This window comes from Anas acuta, chromosome 17, assembly GCF_963932015.1.
Source record: "Anas acuta chromosome 17, bAnaAcu1.1, whole genome shotgun sequence".
NCBI lineage: Eukaryota > Metazoa > Chordata > Aves > Anseriformes > Anatidae > Anas > Anas acuta.
The window spans coordinates 1,060,617-1,076,794 of record NC_088995.1 but is presented as its reverse complement, the minus strand read 5'-3'; the positions used below and the strand labels follow the sequence as shown (position 1 = coordinate 1,076,794).

The following is a 16,178-nucleotide window of genomic DNA, read 5'->3' as shown; positions in this document are numbered from 1 at the left end:
CACGGGCGTGCTCGCCTTTGGGCCTTTCAGCTCCACCAGCGGCTGGAACTGGAGATAGAGCGGATGAAGCAGATCCACCAGAAGGAGCTGGAGGACAAGGACGAGGAGCTGGAGGACGTGCGGCAGTCCTGCCAAAGGAGGGTAGGTCGGTGCTGGGGGGCTCAGGGGGCTCCCTCCTCCCAGGTGAGCAGTGATTGCTGCTTTCCCAACCCGGCACCAGCCCAGGATGCAGAACCAGGGGCTGGGCCAGCTGGGATCCCCCCATGCTGGGGATGGAGCAGGGCCCCGTGGGATGCAGCGCACGCAGGCGCCACGTTCCCCGTGAGCAACACCAGCATCACACCAAGGGCACCTCCTGCAGACAGCCAGGGCTTTGTGCTCTGTGATAATGAACAGAAAATAGCCTTTTGACAAGGTCTGAGCAAGCTGCTAGTTCGGCGGCTCGCAAACACGCATTCTGATTTCTCCGAAATCCCCGGGGTGTCAGATTCGGGGCTGCCGTGCTGCGTGGCAGCAGCCAGTTCCCATTAGGCCTGGGGCGTACCTGGCTGTCGATAGCAAATTAACGTTGCTGAGGCTTAATGAAGCAGTCCGTGGGGTTTTGCATGTGCTATTTTAGGCGGGCAGAACAAGTCGGGAGGCAAATGAGGCGATCTCTGCTCCTGTGAGCACGGAGGTGTCACCAGCCCCGAGGCCTGGCGGGGCCGTGCTGCTGCGTGGGGCTGTGGCTGGCTGTGATTGCCCCTGGTCTGTGTGGCACTGCCCTCGCTGGGGTTCCTGTCTTACCCCTGCCCCTCTTCAGCTTTCGCTGGAGCTCCAGGCTGTGCATTGCACAGGGCTCCTCTCTGGGGTCACCTCTGCCCTTCCGCTCGGACTTTTAATCGCCCTGTGCAGGGGGCAAGTTATTGCCAGCGTCATTAAGGGAGAGGGGGAGCCCTCGGGGCTGACAGGGTGTCACTCACCCTTCCCCTGCCTTCCCCTGCATGGCCTGACTATTATTTTCCAAACGAGTAAATGGCTGAGACCCTCTGGAGAGCAGTCACTGTTCCCTGCTCCTGTTCCCTTTCTGCACGCTGTTTTGGAGCAGGGCCCCCGGCCAGCTCTGACCGAGCCTGGGGCCCTCTCCCCGCACAGCTCCGCCAGCTGGAGATGCAGTTGGAGCAGGAGTACGAGGAGAAGCAGACGGTGCTGCATGAGAAGCAGGACCTGGAAGGGCTGGTCGGCACCCTGTGTGAGCAGGTAAGGACGAGGCCGGGCTGCTGCTTTCGCCAGAGTCAAGCTAAGCAGAACTAGCGCTGGAGCAGCTCCATCTGCCCAGAAAAACAGTTTATCAGAGTCTGCTATTTGCAGAGGAATTCTGCCCCAGACGCATTTGTTGAACAAATCCCTTTTCACTTTCTAATGTGTCCGTGGCAGTGATTGAAGTGAATGTAATGGGAAAAGCGCACACAGCTGCTGCACGAGAAATTAGAAAGCAAGGGACCGAGCGCAGCTCCATGGAACAGCATTTACCAGCCTGGGCATCGCCTGGCATCGCTGAGCAGCCGGGCTGGAAACGTCTGGGGACAGGGTGGGGACATGGCTGGGGACAGGCAGTGCTTGGGGACAGGGACGGGGACAGGGTCAGTGCTGCCCTCTTGCTGCTCCTGCCCCACCTGGAGCTGGTTTCGTGCTGGTGTCCCCTCTCTGTGCCACGTCGTGAGCCACGTTGGACGTGCAGAGGAGGAGCTGGTTGTGTGGAGCTGGAGTGATGAAATGTGTCTGCTGGCCACTGGCACAGGGGGGCTGGGTGCCACTGAGCCTGGCGCCTGCAGGCGTTCATTAAAGGGGGGAATGTGGGGGCTGAAATGAGCAGGGTGCTCCCCACAGACACCACACGGTGTGACGGGGCCCGGCCGTAACGTCCCACTGATCCTGAGCTTGTAAAATGTTTTGGGAAGTGCCGCAATAAATCCTGCAGCAGGGCACATTGCTGCTGCTGCTCCGTGCAGCGCGTTTCTCTTGCTCGGGAGAACAAAACTGAGCTGGGCGAGGAGGAAGCAGAGCCCTGCAGTGGGAAGCTGGAGCAGAGCGTGGGGCTCGGGGCACACACATCACTGCCCCTGCAGCCCCCCCGTGTCCTGCAAAGGGAAGGGGAGAGGGAAGAGCAACCCTGGGTGTTGATGGAGTGTACGTGGAATATACCCAGCGCCTGGAAAGCAGCTGTTGGATTAAACCCCTGCCTTGTAACTTCAAAAAGCAGCAGGCTGGAATGGTGGCAGGCCGAGGCAGAGGCTGGGGTGCCTGCTGTGCCCATTTACGACACAAAATCCATCGCCTGCAATGGCAGCAGACACTGAGCTATGCAGAAAATGATGCTGAACGGCGTCCAAGATGTGGTCTATAGGGATGGCAGGGATAAAAGCAAATCTGCTCTGCCGTAGTGTTATTATAAATACTGCCTGACTTACAGCGGACAGTATGCTTCGGAGCAGTTTATTAAAAAAGGAAAAAAAAAAAAAGCTGTCCCAGAAAACTAATTAAGGAAATGGAGATGTCAACGATTGCGGGTTTCTGCAAATGCCAGCCAGCTCGGAAACAGGCTGCAAGGTCAAATCCGCACAATTAATTTTAGCCAGTGAACATAAAATAGGAGAACAGGTCTGAAGCGAGAGGAGCTGTGGAACGGAGTAAATGGAAAATGCTCCCACACTTCAATTAGTCTGAAATCAAGCACTGAAACCATGTCCTTGCTTGTTTGGTGTTTTTCTGATTCTTTTATCCTCGTAACCATGGTTGCTCTCTGTTTGAGGGGGGAACGTGGAGGGTTGTTTTTTTGTGTGTGTTTTTTTTTAAGGTGCTTCCTTCTTTCCTTCTTTAAACGGCTTCCGAGTGATGCAGTGACACTGCATTGCCGGGCGATGAGCCTCGGAAATAACCCAGCAGTTATTTTCTGCTGGCACTGCTGGAGATGCACGCACGAGGAGCCGCTGCCTCCCCCCCCCCGAAGGCTGCAGCATCGGTTACGCACCTCCGCGGCTGACGGAGGCTCCAGATGCTTTGCGTTAGCGAGGTGTAAATAATTCCTGATGAAGCCTTCCCCACCAGCATGTGGTGGTTTTTTCCCCTTCCCCTGTGGGCTGACTTCCTCATGCCTTCGTCATTGTTTCTCCCACCTACCATTTTCCCCGTAGTTGCAGTTTTTTTTTTTTTCTGCCTTTGTTTCCCTCATGCAGGGACTTTCACCTTTCCCTGCAGCAGCTCTCAGCACGCTCCGGGGTCTTCCTCCTCCAGATCCACGGCTGCTGGGGCTGTGGGGTGGGGGGAGCCGCCATGGTGTAACCCTGCTGCTGGCTGTGCTCCCAGCACAGCCACATTTTGGGCTGCTGCCACCGCAGCCTGGCCACATGAAGAGCCCTGGTGCCCAGTGGCTGTGGGGACAGGGCGCTGGTGCTCTGGGGACATGCAGCTCCTGGAGGATGGGGCAAGCAAACGCCTTCAGAGGAACAGCTTTCTGGTAGAAAAAATGTGGTGTTTTCCTGTAACCTGACAGTGCTTGTGTTTGCGTAATTTATTTTCCTCCTTGTATTGAAGTATTATTTGATAAAGATGGAAAACTGCCCCATTTACACGCAGATATTTAATATCACCTTGCAAAATGGATTACCCAAATCCCTCCTGGTTCCCAAGCTGGTGCTTTTGGAAGTTTTATTACGTGGGGCAGGCCTGAGGGTGGCTCTAGCTGGGGACTGAAGCCCTGGCACCGCAGGGCTCACCCTCAGCCTGCTCCTCTCCCTCCAGATCGGCCACCGCGACCTCGACGTGGAGAAGCGGCTGCGGCGAGACCTGCGGCGGACGCGCGCGCTGCTGGCCGACGCGCAGCTGCTGCTGGCTGCCCCCACGGAGCCCGGTGCCGCCAGCGCTGCCGAGCTGGAGCGGCTGCACAGGCAGGTAGGCACCGGGGAGGATTCCAGAGGCACCGGGGCACCCGATCATTGCCGTGCCCTGAGCACGTCCCCGCGGTGCCGCAGGTGGTGTTTGACCAAAGCCTGCGTACCGCGTGGGGATGCAGTCCCAATGCCAAGCTGAGTGTGTGGGTGGGGTGGGCTGGGAGGTGTGAGTGAGCACGACCTCTCCTGCTGGCTTTCACCAGATCCACTATGGAAAAGAGGCAGCAAAGTGGCCCCAGCCATTAGGCAGGGCTGCCCTGCGCTGTCCCTCGCCCCCATGGCGAGCAGTGCAGAGCTTTTGCTCACCGCATCCCCGGCCCCTCTGGGGATGTCACTGTTGTACCTCAACCCAGGTGAAGCTGGGGCAGATCTCGGGGACCACAGCAGCTCAGGCAAGCAGTGACCCATGGCACTGTGCACGCTCCGTGCTGCCGCGAGGAGTGCCCCTTGTGCCACCAGGGTCGCCTTGCAGGGAGCACAGCTCTGTAATTAAGCCAACAGCGGTTAAGTATTTTTTCCTTTTCTTAGGCAGCCCTGTTAATTACCTTCTGTTCAGCATGCTTTCTGTCTTCTCACACCGTGATCCGGGGGCCCTGTTTGCAGGACGTGTTGCCATAGAAATGGCTGTAAGGAGGCACAAGCTGCCAGAGCAGGGACCGCGGCTCCCGTGCCAGGCTTTAAGCGCGGACACCGCGGGTCCCGTGCTGGGGCGAGCAGGGGGGGCACTGCTGTGCCCTGTGCAGGACGGACAGACACACGGCTGTGGTGCAGCCCGGGAGGAGGTGGCACAGAAGTCCTCATGCCCTCGGTGACGGCAGGGCAGGCGGCGCTCTCCGGCCGCAGGCTGGCACGTGCAGAGCGCCAGGGCTGAGCTACTGCCGCCAGTCCTCCGAAACCGCACAGCAATTAATCTCCATTGTGCATTACCCCTGGAAACAAACTAATCGGGAGGCATGAGCGATTCCAACAACACACAAATATAATTGAGATAATAGTTCTGCATAAATAACAGCTGTGAGCTGCAGCTGTTCCCACCTGCACCGGGGAGACGTGGAAGGTGAGCTGGGCGCTGGGGCTGCTGCCGTGCCCACGCCTGTGCCGCTGACCGGGACGGCCGGGGCAGGGGGTGGCCACGACCAGGGCACGTCCCTTGTTTGAACTCACAAGTTCTCTCCCAGACACTATTGAGCTGTTTTGCTCATTGTAACGCTCCACTTAACAACAAAGCCCTCAGTATTTCCCAAATCCCACTCCAGATTCGGAGGTGATGCTCAGCCCCTGCCTTGCCCTTCCCTGTGCCCTCAGCTGGGCGATTTGTCACCCTCTGACCCGGCGCAGCACCCAGCGCCAGGGCTGCCTGGTGCCGAGGGCACCCTTCTGCTGCCAGCTCCTGCTCCCAGGGCATCGCTGGCCCCGCACAGGCTCCACCGCCTGCAGGACCTGGATCCTGTCTGCTGCTGTGGCACCTCGCAGGCTGTGTGCTGTCACCGCCTGGTGGCACCTGCCCCAATGCCTCGTGCGTTTGGGGAGTGTGGAGGAGAGCCTCGGTGCTGGGAGCCTCTCGTGTCTGTGATGCTGCCAAGGCTCCACATGCATTACCAGCGCCTCATGATTATGCCGTCCCTTACATCTAAATGCTTCCTAATGGCATTCATGATGAGGTTCTCAGAATCCGATACATCCTACCACCAGCCCACAAAGCTCGGCAAGAACGAAAATGTCGCTAAAATGCTACATTTCCGTTAATCAAAACCCATATGGTCTGAAAGTAGAGCATTGTTTCTTAATAAGTCTGAAGCACCCATTTTACGCAGGTATTTAACAGATGGCGTAGCACAACAAACTAATGTTGTTCCATTCATACATTATGCATTTTGGGGAGAGTTTCAGTTTATTCTTCCCAAGTGGGAAAATTCCATTGCATGAAGTGAAAGAGAAGCTGGTATTTAATGGGAGGCCCAGAGATGAGTTTCTCTCTGATTAAACTGTCCGGAGCATTTGTGGAATTGGGGCAGGGGAATGACCAGGTCCAGGGAAAAGCTGGAAAAATGTGGGAAAGCCCTGGATGCGGAGCTGCTGTGTGAGCTGGGCGCCTGGCGGCATCGGGGGCTCGGGGTGCCGGGGGGCTGCGATGCGCCTCCTGTCCCACGCTGTGGGATTTCCCTGTGCTCACCACGTGGTGACACAGGGCACGATCTCAGATGTTTCTGTTCGTTGAAGCACTTAGGGCCATGCTGCTGGTGGTTTTTGGTCTTCCCGTGGCAAGCTCAAGGGCAGAGTGCTGCAGGACACGTGTGTGCAGGATGTGAATGAGAGAATGAAATTCCTGCAGCAGGGGAGCTGGGGGCAGGTGCTGTTGTTGGCCTCGGGGCTCCTTTTGTGGCACAAGCTAGCATTCCCTGGAAATCTCTGATTGTCAATGTCTCCTAGAAGCTGTCGCTTGGGTAATTTCAGTCCCTGCCTCCTGAGCTTTATGCAAAACACAAAGCTGTTCTTCAGCTGGGGGGGGGCGAGCAGGGCGCACGCCGCGTGTCCTTGCAAGAGCAGCTCTGTGCATGGCCTGCGTGGGCAACCCAACCAAGTGGGCTGAGCTGGGACACAGGGACCACTTCCCACAGCTGCTCTGCAGGATTCCAGCTGCTCGAAGCCCCCGTGCTGGAGCATCGCATTGCAGACAGCTCTGAGGAAGCAAGTTACCTGCTTACCTTCTCCAAGGGTCTCGCCCCAGACTGCTGAGGGAAGTGAACTGAGGGTTGCTCCAGGACTTCATAATCCCCCCGTTTATTTATTTATTTATTTTTAAGGGAGGGAATAGCAAAAGACAGGTGAAACATTCCCTGAGAAAATGGCTTAAAATTGTGGCAGCGTCCTCCGCTGCACTTGAGCCCTGCGTTCCCTGGACAAACGGGGAGCAGGCAGGGGAAACGAGCAGCAGGCATTGGGTTTGCATTTCCCTTCTGGTAAACAAAAGGAACCTGAGTGAGCAAGGCAGGGAACTGCGTGTTCAGGTACAGCCCACGTAAGCTCCTCCGTCTCAGCGGTGTGTTTGGGGGATGATGCTGCATCTTCCAGCTGTTTCCAGCCCACTTAAGATCATTGTAGTTTTAATGGCTGAGCTATAAAAACCGAGAGCAGGTTCGCATTCATAACTGTGGTATTTCATCTGTATTTGCAAATGCAATTTATGCTACGTGAAAAGCCCATTTGAAAACTCCCAATCGTGAATTGCTCTAATCAGGAGTTACATGTAATTCACATCATTTTGCAAATTAATGATCCCAGCTCTACCCCGCCAAGGCGGAGGGGGTGTGCAGTGCGTGCCCTACCCGCAGGAAGGGCGCCTGCGTGCGGCCGGGTGCTTGGGCACATGGGGAGCTCTCCTCTCGCAGCACTGCGGCTGCTGCCTGGGGAAAGTTTCCATTGTAAAGCAGAACCAGGCGATCTGAGCAGCAGCACGGATTTTAAAAGGCTGAATTTTGGCATGTGCGAGCAGGGGACACGCTCTGGGGGTGCAGTGCAAACAGGCAGGGTTTTGGCACGCACCGAGGGCTCGTGCAATCATCACCTCCCCCTGTCACAGCTGGAAGAGAGCGAGGCGAGGTGTGCGGAGGCCCAGAGGTGCCAGCAGGCGACAGCCCTGCAGCTGGAGAACCTGCACGCGGAGCTGGAGACCCTCAGCAGAAACAAGACCCTGGTGCGTGGGGCAGGGTCCCAGCCCTGCGGGATGCCTGGTAGCAATAACCCCAAATCACCCAACCTCCTTGGTGAACAGCCCCCGGGCCCCTAAATGGGTGGATGAAAGGGGTAAAAGCACGCAGCGTCCCCTCATCTCCCCCTGCAGCTCCACTGGGTTGGGGGAGCCGGGCAGGGGGTGTCATGGACCCCCCAGTGGGGCGTGCTTTGAGGTGGGTCCCCCCCACGACCCGAGGCCCCGCTCCGCTCCCGCAGGCGGACGAGCAGCTGTCCCAGCTGCAGCACGAGAGAGCCGACCTCCTGCGGCGTGTCGACGAGGACCAGGAGGATCTGAACGAGCTCATGGCGAAGCACAAGGCCCTGATCGCACAGGTAGGAGCTGCTGGGGGGGGAGGCTCTGCAGCGTCCCCCTCCCCGGCAGGGAAAATCCCGCAGCATCCTGGAGCATCGCTCTCTGGATGTTTTTCTATTCTTTCTTTGCCATTTTCTCATGCAGAGCTTAAAAAGTGCTGACAGACAGCCCTGTGGCTCTCTGCATAATGCTCAGACTCGGGCAGCCTCTCCCAAAGGGTTGTAAGCGGAGCTGAGGGACCCCAAGGCTCCTGGGGGGGCAGCCGTGGGGTCAGGCTGGCGAGGCTGAGAGTGCACAGCCTGGTACCTGATACCCTGCAGGGCTGCTACGGAGCTGGGGAACGGGGTCTGGAAGCACCTTGAGGGCAGAAATGGGCTAGACAAGAGGGTGCTGGCCTGTCCTGCAGTATTTGTTCTGAAAAATGAGGGAAGAGGCATTCAGGCAGGGCTGTGCAGGGAGGTGGCATGAGTGTGCCTGCAACACCTCGGGTGCCTGTGCACTGCTCCAGGCCCTGGGGCTGCTTCCACCACCAGGCTCTTTTTTCCCCCAGTCTGCAACAGACATCGCACAGATCCAGGAGCTACAGACGCAGGTGGAGGACGCAAAGAAGGAAAAGCAGAGCCTCCAGGAGAAGGTAATTCCTCCCCAGCCATCCTGCGCTGAGCTCAGCAGCGAGATCCCTGCGCCCAGCAAGCCGCACGGCACCAGGCAGTGGGATGCCATCCCCATGGCCACAGTCAGACCAAGTCTCCACCGAGGTGTCACAAAGCTGTTTCTCCTCCATAAAACAGGCCGTTTCCTCTTGCTAATGCCCTGTGTGTGCCCTAGGGAGCTGCAAGGTGCAGGAGCCACTGCCTGCCTGCTGCAGCGCTGGGGCTGGGGCACACACGTGTGCTGGGGCTGCAGGGCTCTGCCAGCCACTGCCTGGGGGTGGAGAAGGTTTTCCCCTGCGTGGCTCTTGGGACGGGGACCTTCAGCTCCTCCCTGGGGCGGTATGGTTGGGTGCTGCTCTGCCTCAGCGCTGCGGCTGCCCCGCTGTCCTGGAGCGCATGCATTAATTTTCACCACATGAGTAATCCCATTAAGTTAAGTGCTTTATTGGAGCGTGGCTAAGCTGCCCAGGAATCGGAGATAGCACTCGCTCACTCCGAGGCGGAGAGTATTGTGCTGTAAAGATAGGCCAGATAACAGATGACAAATTCCCCTGGTTCTAGGTCAAATATAAAATCTGAACCAAGCTTGTTCCAGGGCTGCTAAAAGCAGGGCAGCTTGCCTGGGAGATCTCGGTGTAACGGCTGGAGAAAAAACTCAGTGCAGGCAGCTTTGCACATAAATTGTGAATTTTTATGCCTGCTGTCCTCAAAGAATTTGCTGAGAAGAGAAAAGCAAAAGAAACCCAGACGAGCGCCATCCTGCTGGAACATTTTTCTTTCAAAAGTACATGCTAGTGGCATGCATTTATTGCACGGTACGAGCACGAGGGAATCCTTCAGGGAGCTTCAGGCAATATTTTCCCGACGCGCCTGGCCGCGCACGCCAGGTCCCAGGCATTCATTTTGTATTTAGAGGGGAGCTGGGGTGGCCGCAGAGGTCTCGGTGTGGGTAATGTTGAGGGGAGGGGACGGGCACGGTGCTGGCGGGGGCGGTTTTGACGCGTGTCCCCCCAGCTGCGGGCGGCGCAGGCGAGCGCAGCGCGCTTGGAGCAGCGCCCGGCCGAGCGCGCGGTCATCAGCCGGCAGGAGGCCCACATCCGCGACCTGGAGAGCCGCCTGGACTGCCAGGCTGTGCAGATGAAGCGCTTCGAGGTACGGCCGGGCACGGGGCCCCGGGGACGTGGTTCAGCACGAGAGGTGGACGCGGTGACACCCGCACTGGGAAGGGGCGAGGGGACGGCGGTGCTCACAGCTGGGGTCTTGGCTCATCCTGCCCCACGCTCTGTGCTTGCTGAGGGCCCGCAGGTTTCATGCTGCTGTCATTATTCATACCTGTCGTGGTGTTTATTAAAAAGCAACACTGGTCCCGTGCTATAAACACGCAGAGGAGAATACAGCCCCGGCCTCCAGATGCCATCCTAGCACCCTCCTGATAGCAACCCCCTGCCCTGAGCACCAGGCAGACCCCAGGGCATCAGGCTCTGTCCAAAAATTTCACTGTGCCCATAAGTCAGTGTGGGTGCTGGCACCACAGGAGGTGGTTTTGCTGTCACTCCTTCCCTGGATTGCACTGCCCAAACAAACTCGGGGTGCAGGAAGCAGCTCCGGTGCCCCAGAGCAGCACCATGGTCAGGCAGGGAGCGCTCCCCACGTCGCCGAGCGCTCTCGGAGAGCTTCCTGGCTCCCCACCTGCACCTCCCTGGCTCTACCCCATGCTGCCTCCCCAGGTGCTGGTGCTGCGCTTGCGGGACAGCATCATCAAGATGGGCGAGGAGCTGGAGAAGGCGGCCGAGTCGGAGGCACGGGAGAAGGAGAGCACCAAGTACTACCAGAGGAGGATGGAGGAGATGAAGGCGGACATGAACGAGCTGGTGCAGAGGGAGCTGGAGTCCAGCCGCCGGCGCGTGGAACTGGTAAGGGGGTGCTGTCCCACGGGCCCCTTTGTCCTGCCAAAAATGCACAGTTTCAGGCAGCCTTTGCTTTGCCAGGCCCTCCTTGGCCCCCTGCCCTCCTGCACCCCCCAGACCACGGCTTGCCCAACTTGGCTGCTCTGGGACGGGGGCTCAGGGAAACCCGGGCCGTGCACGTCTCCATGTGCTGCTGCAGAGCGAGCGGTGTCCTCCCAGCCCTGCTCCCCTGGGAGGTCAGGGAGCTGTGGAAGTGGTGGTCCCAACCCTCCAAGGGGTGCAGAGCACACCAGGTCTGGGCTGCAGCGAGTGGAGCTGGTGAGCTCCGGGCTCAGTGTGGGAGCAGAGGATGGCTTCTCATCCCCTGCAGCCCCAAGGCATCGAACCAAAGCTGTCACTGCGGCTCCTCGCTTTCCATTTCTCCCCAGCTGAGCAGGCAGGGCTGGGCAGTCTCTCTGCTCTCTGTTTTGTTCCGGGAGGCAAACTGCTTCTCCTGCTCATCTCTAGCAAATGCTGAGCAGGCGCCCAGCTCCTGCTGCTTTTCTGGGGGAGAGCTGCAACGGGGAGAGCGCCCGGCACGGGGCAGTGCCCCTCGGGGTGCCCAGCCCCGCTGTGCTGCTCTGCACGGAGACAGTGAGCCCACGGACAGGCAGTGAGCCCACGGACAGGCAGTGAGCCCACGGACAGGCAGTGAGGCTGCTCTCCCTGCGCAAAGCCCCAGGCAGATCGGGAGTGCTGCAGAAATAGCTTCACCTTCGCTGTACGCTCCTCTCCCGGCAGCTCTTTTCATGTTGGTATTTTCCAGTAAACAAAAGGAAAGCCTTGCTTCCAAGCAGTAATTGAAAGATATTGCATTTCTGCTAGCGAGACAGCCGCATTAGAAGCAGTTATTTTATCAATAATCTTTTATTTAACAATCAAGGGGAGCTCGCCATTTAGTTCCCCCCGAGGCTGCGAGCCGTTCTGAAGGGAGCGCTGCTTTGGAGCGAATTGCTGCGCACACCACAGCCAGGCTTTGTCCCTGCTCTGCCAGCCTGAGCCCGGCGTGCTGGAGACCCCCTGTATTTGTGCATGTGTCTTTAGAGGCTTTTGGAATGCTTTTACATGGGGATGTGGATGTTGGGTGCAGCAAGATGCTCGGTCATCTTAGGCTTCTGTCCCCCAGGTTTGCAGGGAGCCTGAGGGAGCTCCCAGGAGCATGGCACAAACAGACAAGCTCAGGGGCAAATGGGGGCTGGCTGAATCCAGACAGGCAGGCGACTGGGGTTACCGGCATTGGAGGGAGCAGGAGAGGAGGTCCTGGGGATGCCTCAGGCCAGCCCTGGCTGCTGTGGTGGCCCCACAACGTTCCCAGCAGTGGAGGCATTGCTCAGCCCCCGCTCCTACCAGCACTCCTGTAAGCACCACAGAGAGCTGTGATTGCAGCTGTGCCAGGCAGGGAGCATCAATAGTTCATACAGAGCCACTTACAGCCCTGCTCCTGCTAAATCCCCCATCTATTATAGATACCGCATGAATTATTCACTTAACATTACTTAAGTCGTGGTCTGCACCTAACGATTTTGTTTTATTTAAATAAGCAGTGGTGAGGCTGTGCACTTGCCGGGCACTGCCAGGGCTTGAGAAACACCCGGCGGGACGGTTCGTTACTCAGGTGGGATTAGGAACTGGTCTGGCTTCCCAGGTCCCAAGAGCTGATGTCTGTATGTAAGGTTTTTATTCTAATGGCTCGCATTTATCAGAGGTGGAGGTATGTTAAATCCTACTACCACAAGGACTGTTGCTGTCCCACCACCCCCACGCCTCCAGCTGGGCTCAGGACTCCCGTTCCCATTCCTCCCTCGTTTTTGACCCACTTTGGGCAGTTGGGAGGCAGAAGCTGCCTCGTGCTCCCGACATTCCCAGACAGCAGGGAAAATACAGCCCAGGGATGGGAGCTGGAGAGCTGGCTGCCAGGCAGATGGCTCTGCCTTATGAATTTTGTAGGAAGAATGGGGTTTGAATGCTTTCCAAGCCCTGTGCCGTCGCAGGGAGGGCTGCATGTTGTCTAACCGAGGGGGTAGTACTTGGCCCCGGTTGTCTCCGTCTTTGCTTCGGTTGCATGTCCTGAATTTCTCCCGTGGAGCTGTACCTCCTCTTCCTACACAGCCTGGCTCTGAGCCTGCAGCAGCTCCTGGTCTCTCAGCTGCTGTGCTGAGACCCGGAGCGTGCACGGCTGCACCCAGCTGGCAGAGCCTGAGCCGTGGCAAGGGGCAGGGGATGGATTTCCAAGTCCTGGGGAGTGTAAAAACAAACCCTGCGCTCTCTGCTCATCACGAATGCACACGCATTTGTGCTTTTCCTGACACGAGCCTCCTGGTGAGCTGCCCTGTGTGGTGTAGGGAAGGACGGGGCAGGGGCTGGCACAGGCACCAGCTGCCCTTGCTGCGGCCAGGATTTGGGCAGGGGGGTGCCGGGTGCCGGGCATGGTGCCTGGTGGCTTCAGTGCTCTGGAGACAGCACCAGAGCTGGGGGGGTGCCCCCATCCTCCTCTTAAAGGAGATGTCTTTAATGAAGCTGTGAAATTCATCAGCATAATAATTAACTACTTCTACTGAAAATCAAAGTACAGGTGTTAAAATATTCTTCGCACGGGGTTTTGGTTCATTTTTTGAAGGTGAGACTCACAGTGTAAATAATCTTTTTATGGTCCCTTTGATGGGAGATACCCTTTGTAATCGCAGCCCTGCTACCACCACGCAATCCAGCGTGGTGTAGCATAGTAGAGCCTGATATTTATGATTTTTTTATTTGCAACCTTTAGCTGGTTTGTGGCATTTCCAGTGAAGCTGAAAATGGGAGCTGCTTGCGATAGCAGCCGAGAACGCTGCCTGCCCCAGCCAAACCCTGAGCTCTCAGCAGGGCCCCCAGCAGCCCCCAGACCGGGGGTCTCGCAGCGCTGCTCTTGTCTTTAAGTGCTGATCACTTTGGCTAAGTGCAACGAGAAGATTATCAAAGGGAGCCGGCCCCTGGAGGTGAGGCTGGGTGATGGAGGAGCGAGAGCTCTGCTAATTAGCTGTGCCGTGCAGCGAGTGGGTGATTTCTGTTTTGCCATTAAAGAAGTAAATTGTCCAGGAAATCATCAGCACTCGTGGCTGCTCACAGCACCTCCAGGTGCTGCTGGTGGCTGGGTGCTGGATGCACCCCGTCCCGCTCGAGACCGCAGCCGCGGAAATCTGGTCGCATCAAACTTTCTGAAAAGCTGCAAGTTAATTGCTTAATTAAAAGTAATAATGATTGATGAATGCTGCAGGTGTACGCTAAGTTATTCAGATAGCAGCCATCCAAATTGGGCTAATTAGATTACACTTCACTTCGGGCGGGTGGGAGCTCGCAGAGGTTGTGTTGTGACAGCCAAACCGCAAACACAAACACAGGCGGCGGGGCCACGGCGCCTGCTGCTCGCTGGGGCCTGGCTCGGCATCCTTCACGGCCCCATCAATATTTCACTGCTGTTGCTGCTTATCTCTTCTGAACTTACCTTCAAATGCCTCTGAGACAAAATTAGACGGAAAAGAAATCCTTGAGAAAGGAGGTTTGGGAAAGCCTTGTGCAGGGACGCAATGAAAGCAAAGCCTGGGGTGTGAGGAGGGTCAGAGGGTTAGGTCCCTGCGGCTGCCGGAGAGTCAACAGGGACCAAATCTCATAAAGAGTCAGGGAAAAAATCCAATAGGTCCCAAATCTCATAGAATTGGGAAATCACCACCTTACTCCCCAGTTGGGCAGCAGCAGGGGGCTGCTCCAGCCTTCAGCCCAGCCAGGTGCAGCCCCTGCCCATGGCTCCCCTTCCTCTCCCAGCCCTGTTTGTGTTCCTCAGCACTGCTCCCACCCAGGATCCACATCCACCAGCAGCAGGGCGCTGGGATAACGGGGCCGTGAGCGATGAACACCGGCAGGATCAGCCACACGCTGCCTTTCAGCTCCCCAGCTCTCCCCGCAGCTTTCGCTCGGTTTCCCTGCGCTTTCTCTCCCGGGCAGTGCCAGGGCTTTGTCAGAGGCTGGCGAGCAGGCTGGGATTTTCTCAGTAAATGTGTTCTCCCCTTTTTTTTTCTTTCTTTTCCTTTTTCTGCTGAGAGGAGACAAAAAGGCAGCGGCGCTCAGAGGCTCTTGCTGAACGTTAGCATTCAGGCCAGTCGCTGTATGAAAAGTGCAATGCCTCCTGAATTTCCATTTAGATTGAAACAACACATGGCAGAGGTGTCTGATAGCTGGCTGGGATAACGGCGGCCTGACGCTGGGGCGTTTATTCTTGGTTTGTATAATGAAGATAATTTTTTGCATTTGAAATGTAATTATATTGACATAATTATTCCCTTCCTTGAGACAATCATAGGGTACAGCTACTTTGTGCTTGATTTTAAGAAAAAAGGGTTAAAAGGTCCTTTTTCTGCAGCTGACAGCGTGTTACAGCGGGTAGGGGTGAGCACCAGTGAGCAGTGGGTGCCACGGGGCTGGGCACCCAGCGGGTGCTGGCAGCTGTGGATGTGGTCCTGGGGTCACAGCCCCCCCACGCTGCCTCGGCCCCTTGGTGGGCTCCTGCCAGCCCCAGCATCTTCTCGCGAAGTCCTGCAGAAAGGCAGGGCACGGAGATGCAGTGGTTTCTCCTCCCCACGCAGTCTCGCTGCAGATCCACGTGCACAGACCCCTACAAGTCCCTCAGCAGCAAGCGCACGCGGAGCAGTCCCAAATTATTCCCTGTCTGTGAATGGTGCTTCCCTTTGTGTGTGCTCAGCCCCTGTACCCACGGTGATGGTGATGGTGATGGTGCTGCAAGGAGTCTGTTTTAGCAACACCACTGTGCTCGAGCCCTGCCTGCTCTGGTTTAGGAGCAGGAATTCTCAGCCCTATGTTCACACTGGGCAGGAGCCGCAGGGCTGTGGGGTTTTGCCCCTCACCAGCCGAGGAGCGGGGCTGGGGGCACGGCGTGTGCAGGGCTGCCCCCGTGCCAGGCAGCCTCAGGTTAACAGCAGCAGAATGGAGGAGAGGAATTAAATGCAGGCAGTGAACTGTGTTTAATTGGAGCCGTATCGTGGAGCTGAGGAATTAGTTCAATAGAGGCTCTTATCAGCGTGTCTGAAGACTTGGGCTTTTTATCCAGCAGTTGTTTTACTGCCGGCTCTTGCGGTTGCAAATAGCTGAACACAGGCACGTCGCCAGCCAAAATTTGGGTTTTGCTCTGTGTGGAGCTGGCTCTGCTCAGGGGCCAGCCTCTCCCCTGTGTGCCCCCTCCCGAGCCCCCGGCACGGCGGTGTCCCTGCTGGGCAGGACCAACCCCACTGCCTCGGAGCAGCTCCCGTGGCTGAACTCAGCCTTCCACACCCCTGCACTGCATCAGCGGGGAGGGAAGCGCGAGGCTTGGAAGCACCAAATTTCAGAAAGCTTCTTGGCAGCCTTCAGGTTTTTCCCAATGTTGGTGCCTTTCCAGAAGCAACTGTGATGCTGCGCGACCATAACTGGGATCCTTCTTTGCATGTTTTTATGAACTGCAGTGCTCTTCCCCTCGGGCCTGGGCGCGCGGTGATACCGGGGCTTGCATTATTTACTCTGACAGTCTGCTGGCTCCTGCACCGTGGCCTGTCGCAGCCTGCGCTGCAAATCATCTCTC

At 57.3% G+C, this 16,178-nt stretch overlaps 1 protein-coding gene across 4 annotated transcripts in view; it reads left to right on the top strand.

Moving 5' to 3' along the window:
- The window catches only part of MYO18B (myosin XVIIIB), a 55,965-nt gene that overhangs the window by 28,223 nt on the left and 11,564 nt on the right, over positions 1–16,178 (top strand). For all 4 annotated transcript variants that reach the window (XM_068653578.1, XM_068653579.1, XM_068653576.1 and 1 more), the window contains exons 32-39: positions 31–141; positions 1,135–1,239; positions 3,781–3,930; positions 7,510–7,623; positions 7,878–7,994; positions 8,525–8,608; positions 9,642–9,779; positions 10,355–10,540. In XM_068653578.1, the coding sequence (XP_068509679.1) occupies positions 31–141; positions 1,135–1,239; positions 3,781–3,930; positions 7,510–7,623; positions 7,878–7,994; positions 8,525–8,608; positions 9,642–9,779; positions 10,355–10,540 (1,005 nt within the window). The remainder of the gene's footprint in view (positions 1–30; positions 142–1,134; positions 1,240–3,780; positions 3,931–7,509; positions 7,624–7,877; positions 7,995–8,524; positions 8,609–9,641; positions 9,780–10,354; positions 10,541–16,178) is intronic.